The sequence below is a fragment of the Pleurodeles waltl genome, chromosome 5, assembly GCF_031143425.1.
Source record: "Pleurodeles waltl isolate 20211129_DDA chromosome 5, aPleWal1.hap1.20221129, whole genome shotgun sequence".
NCBI classification, from domain to species: Eukaryota; Metazoa; Chordata; class Amphibia; order Caudata; family Salamandridae; genus Pleurodeles; species Pleurodeles waltl.
Genome location: NC_090444.1, coordinates 907,278,173 through 907,284,172, shown reverse-complemented (window position 1 = coordinate 907,284,172; position 6,000 = coordinate 907,278,173). Strand labels below are relative to the sequence as shown.

The window sequence follows — 6,000 nt, the reverse complement described above, 5'->3', positions numbered from 1 at the left end:
TTCAAGAATAAAATTGGTATAAAGAAGAAAACGTCCATTAAAAACTTTTCATCGCTAGAATTTTCAAGTTCACTTTTTCAAATGAAAAAAATACCCTTGCAGCTAATCGTTGCAATTGCATATAATAAAATAGAAAAGATCTCGACAAATATCATGCACAGACTGCTACATTTTTTTTTGTTTATTTGCCTCTTATTTAAGATTAGCCTTGCTGATATATCAACCCATCTCTGTGTAAAAATTTGTGAAATATCGTTGTCGTCTTTGAAACAATTCCCCTTAGGTGTCACTCCAACATGACCAAGGCTATTTTTCAGGAGTGATTTTTTGAGTAAAACATTAGTAAATCCGAGCAATGCCTATGGCGATTCAGAAAGAAACCTGTTGCGGGTGAAAGAGGTGAGAGGGAAAATATTTTTGTGGTGTTTGCTCTCGAGGCGTTTCCCTCCCTCTTTTATTTCTGGCTGACAGAGGGGCAGGTCTCTGTCAGCTTAAACAGGTGGCCAGAAACAGGGAGCGGCTGGGCAGCCTTTTATTTCCCTTTCAGCACACTCACACTTCAGGTTCTGCCAGTTCGAGTCTCTCCTGTCGGTGGGCTCTGGGCAGGAGGCGCACACTTCTCCTCTGCTCTTGCTGCTGCATCTGCTGCTGAATCTACAGGAGAGGACCTCTTAGGTGCTGTGGAAGATGCCTCACCGCTTCCAGGACCCAAACCTGAAGGAGACCCCCCTGCCGGAGAATTCCAAGCCGACTCACTCCTCTGGGAAGACCTTCGAGCAGCTGAGGCAAGAGTGCCTGAAGAAGGGGGTACAGTTTGAGGACTGTGACTTCCCGGCCAATGAGTTCTCTCTCTTCTACAGCGAGAAGCCTGCCATCCCCTTTGTGTGGAAGCGGCCTGGGGTGAGTGCGCACTGGGCCATCTTGGTTCAGCTGTGGCCTGGTTTTGACATATGAAGTTGGACAAGCTTGGTACAGGGGTGTAACACCGATCCGCGTCCCCTTCATTTTGGGAGCCATGAAGGCTGGGGATCTTGGTCCTGTGAGGGTCCCTCAGCCAGCTGCCACATTCCTCCTGAAAGTCTACCTGTGTGTGTGAGGCCCTCACTCTATCTACTTCCAAGGGGGTCCTTTAGGTTTCATTACACAGTGGCTCAGTCCTGCCATGTATCCCCTAATCACCTTACCTTACTTGGGGGCACTGCTGCACTACAAAGTAATAGCAGTTGCCTCTCCACCAAAATCTATGACATAAGAAAGATGATTTGTAATTGGTGAGGATGAAATAACGAAGCAGGTATTTGTTAGATTGCTTTGGTGCTCTTTCATGCTACAGTTTGGTTGGGATGACAAACTTACTGTGCTGCTTCTGGGAAGTCTCTCCCAAACTCCTTTGCTGGTCTGTTCCTGAAAATAATAGAATGAAGTGAGGGTCCGTTCACCATCTCCAGTACTAAGCATCTGTTGATACCTGCAGATCTCCCTTTAGGGCAGTCCTCAGTACTGCGGCAGATCTTTGCCTCTTCACATGCTTGTATGTCTTAGAACTATTACACTATACTGAAGGTCCTATAATGTTCTCACTCTCTACATTGTTTCTTGCCCCCTCATTTTCCCCCACAGCATACTAACTTCTTAAATTATAAGAACCTGAAGATTGTGTAGAAAGGAAAACCTAAACATGTCCTTCTTTTATTAGAAAATAATTTTGTTTTACCTTTTTTCATTGGTATGTACATCAAACACTCGTTTTCTTTGGGAACAGTTTCTGCACCTATGCATTAAGCTTGTTTATCTTTTATTTGGTTTGCAAAAATGTCTGTCATAAGTAAAAGTTTGTGCCTAAGCTTTAAACCTACAATGATGGTGGTACAGTATTACACATTCTTCAGAACTCTGCTGACCAAGCACTCAAACTATGCAGCCTACCAGTCTAGGTGACACGTGACTCCTACACCTTGTAGTCCTCTGTCTTATGTAACATTTTGATACAACGGTTTACACACCTATGATTTATTGTCTCTGTGTAATGTGTGTGCACTGTAAAGTGCTCAGACACCCTTCACTGGTAGGAGTGGCGCTATAAAAAGTATGAACTCATTAAATGCACCTGAACGAGAGTGGTTATGGAGACTTGAGAGGCACTGTCAAAGGGTGGTATTAAGGGAATCCGTGGCAGAAGTAGTCATTGGGGCGTGCCAAGAAAGACTGTCCCACAGGGCGCCACCAGTGCTAAGGCCGGCACCTGCTTGCATCCTCTTCGGCGGTTCAGTCGGTTACTATTCTATCCGCCATACTGACAGATCTGCCTTTCGCAATCACTCATGGCCCCTTAACCTTTCATTGTGCCTTGAGATGGGGTTGAGGCAGGGATGTCAAGGAGTTAACATGAATGCAAGATGGCGCATTTTATCCGTGTCTCATTCATCCCAGCTCACTAACAGTCCCGCCACGATCCCTTACTCAATCCCAGGCCAATGTGCGCCATTGAACAGAAAAGGAAGGGACTTAGGTGGAGAGGACAGTAAAGTCCAACCCCATTTCCAAACCCAGTGATATATTTTCAATGCTGCCTACTTTTTTGAATTTGTAATGCGTCTCTCACTTGTCATTGCAGTATGAAATTACTTTTGATTCAGGACTGGTAGGGGAAGTTACAGTAATGTTGAGACTAAGTATATTTTTCGTAAGGTAGAAAAAATGTCTTCTGTTCTTATCATCTGTAAAATGTTTGCCAGCCTTTATGAATCCAGTGTAAAACAAGACACGCCCTGGAGGCGTGCTCACTGATCAGTGACGTGTCAGTGTGTAACTTCTCTGATTCAGTCCCTAAGTGGTACCAGGATTGTGAATTTTGGATACATCCCAAGCGTACCTACCTTCATTCAATACGGCGCAGCAGTCAGCAAATATTTAATAAGTGATTTACATCTGGGTGGTTTCAGTGTTGAAGTGACGAGGGTCATTTTCTGAGTGGCAAGCAACAATCACCATGTTAGTCCAATAAAGCAACCGTAGCGAGTAAGCACGTCATAGGACCGAGTGCATTGGGTTAAATAACTGCACTGTTTGCTATCGTTTTAAACAGCCTGATTAGTACTATATATAAATCCTTAATACCTTATATATTCAAATCTTTATTTGTGGTTCACCTTTTTTTTATTTCACTTAAAACATTAATATGAAAAGGTAGACAAGCTGAAATATTTTAGCTGGAAACGTCTAGCTGGCAACTAGTCTCTAAAGCGTAGAAAGATTAAAAAAAAAGCAATACCTCCTGGGTTCAGGAACCTGGTTTGCCTCTCACGTATTTTAGAATACCCTTCAAGACTTACTTGTGCCGTTCATAATGTGGAAATATGAACCATATCCAAGGCCACCAGAATTAATGGATTCTCTGACCAGATTGTTTTGCAGTAATTATGGATTTACCACATTTGCAGCATAATCCTCCATCTGATGCGTAATTTCCAGATTCTAAGAAAATTGGTTTTTGACTTCAAGTACACGCAAGCTTTATTCGGTCAAAAAAACATCAAGCAATAAAAAAAACATTGTTTATATAATACATGTATAATAAAATTTAGTAAAAAGGATAATAAATATCAATCAAAGAAAAACATCATCCAATATTCACAGTTGCACAAATAAAATCTCTCAATACTTATCCCAGGACATACAAAATTATGGGTTACAGTGAATTAAAAAATGAGTCCGCATGTGCCATGCAGCCACAAGGAACTTGCTAAATGCATGGATTAAAATGGCAGAAGTATCACTCTTTAAAATCCTAATGGCTATAGCAATTTGCCTAACGCCCAGCATCTGACAAACTGGGCGTATCCACTTATGTCGGGGGAGGGCATACACTGTACAGAAGAACATAAAATGTTCAACTGATTCCAAGGCAGTATTACAGCATGGACATAAGCTGGATACCGACAGTGACCTCCTCCTACCAATAAAAGACAATAGCGGTAAACACCCATAATGGAAACAGACATACAAACTCTTCGCCAGGGTATCATGGATAAGATCTAAAAAAACTCAGGGTACCATTTAAAATCAAGGAAAGCGTTACTCAATCGACCATAAGATGAGCCAAAAAGATAGTTGTTCTTAACATGGGACCAATATGCTCTTTTCAAGGACATTATGTGAACCTTCTCTAAACTCTGTGGGTTTTCCCAGTAATTCCAAAGCCCTAAAGTATGGAGCCAATTAGAAACATGCCTAAACCATGTTTTTGACTTAAATTGATCAAAAGTTAATTAAAAAGTGGTGCCACGCAGTGGCAGGCCCTCTGCAACGCATATCTGTTTACCGTTCATTTGATGACTGTTGTATTCCGGTGTTAAACTAGTATCAATGAGACATTTACAAGCAACCTGTGCCGCCAGTGTGTCACTTTTAGTGACACCCCGGTGCTGGCTGCTGAGTCATATCTACAGGGCCACGCAAAGCCACTCTTGTAGATATGGAGTGAGGCAACGCAGCGTACATTGGTGCATTGTCTTACTTTGCATCAGGGAAGCGTTTCCATGGGTGCTGCGTGGGTGTTCGTAAGAGTGACAAAATGGAGAGAAACATCTTTATTTTTCCCCATTTTGTGTTCTTTCAGTGTATTTTGCATTCTGCAGCACACATAGATGGAGGAAAGCACCTCCATTGATTGTTTTTGTGCAGGAAGATGTCCCTTCCTGCACAAAAACAATCATCCCCACAACATAGGCACCCTTGCGCCATGGTACAAGGGTGTCTGTGTTGGGGCATGGCCGGAATTTCTGCGCCAGCACAGGGTGAGAGGGCAGAAATGCACTATATCTTGTAGTTATGGTGCATTTCTGCCCTTTCCCAGTGGCGCAAGGCAGCGCAGCAAGGCACTTGCTGCGCCGACCTTTGCCATGAGGCCTTGCAAATATGACCCTATATTTTTACCTGAACTGTATCAATATGTGTTGAGATATTACTAGCCAAACAATACTGCAGCAGACTATGCCGCACAATGTGTCTTTTGATACTGCATATTTTGAGTCAAAGCCGCCACGTAGTTTGGTTCTTCATTGCTGCAGGATTCCAGTGGCCCTCCTCGTATACAAAGCAGGCAGCAGAGCAGGGTGCAGACACAATTAGTCACAGTCTAATTACATAGAGTGCTCCGTGTGAAGCTGTTCAGGGCAGTCTTGTGGACATAAGCGGCCACTGCGGGCATATTGTCAGCAAGCCTGCCTTCCAGGTACATTCGGAAGTTCAGGATTATAAAGTGGTGGGAGGAGTTCGTGAATAGTCAAAACAGCCACACCAGCCAGGGATTAATGATTCCCTGCGGAAGTGTACCGGGTTAAAGCAACAGGCCTGCATCAGTAGTGGCTGAATGTACACACGACTTATTTCCTCCGTTTGTTTTTATAGTTTGGTTGATCTTCACACTCGTGAATGATGGGTTGTGTAGCACTAAAGTCTGGTATTCAAGTTCACATTTGTCAAACGACTTTTATTCCCGAACCTTTCCAAGAACATCAGTTAGGTGTGGCAGGGACTGCAGCTGCTAGCCTTCGCCTTCCCTTTCTACTCATGGGCTCAAGGCGATGGAGATAGTGGTGGAAGGCTAGAAAGGAAACAGGGCTCTAGGACCCTATTTACTTCCTGTCGTTTCTGCTCCTTGCCTCTACTCTGCTCCTCGGCAGCAAATAGGAGGCTATTGCAGGACCAAGTGTGAGACAAGTGGCCAACCTTGTGTTGCAGTTGGTGGTTAAATGGCTTGCGATATCATTTCCCCTCAGTGCTTTCACTTGTTAAAAATATATATAAGTGCAGGGGCCCTAGGGTTTCTTAGGAGCACGCTGCTGTCACTGCTGAGTGCTAGAAATTGCAGAATACCAAAACGGACTGGTCTTGATTCCCCTCATGCCTTTTTCTTCCTCCACTTCCTGTCTCTGTGCCTCAATCTTGCAGGCTCTTTTTCATGGTTGCCCTCTCCCTTTGTCTCCCTTTTCCAATCTC

At 43.6% G+C, this 6,000-nt stretch overlaps 1 protein-coding gene across 1 annotated transcript in view; it reads left to right on the top strand.

Annotated features, from left to right (window-relative positions):
* Nucleotides 1-550: 550 nt before the first annotated feature.
* The window catches only part of CAPN9 (calpain 9), a 215,626-nt gene continuing 210,176 nt past the window's right edge, over nucleotides 551-6,000 (top strand). Inside the window, exon 1 of the mRNA XM_069235035.1 lies at nucleotides 551-900. Coding sequence (XP_069091136.1) covers nucleotides 688-900 — 213 coding nt within the window. The 5' untranslated portion in view covers nucleotides 551-687. The remainder of the gene's footprint in view (nucleotides 901-6,000) is intronic.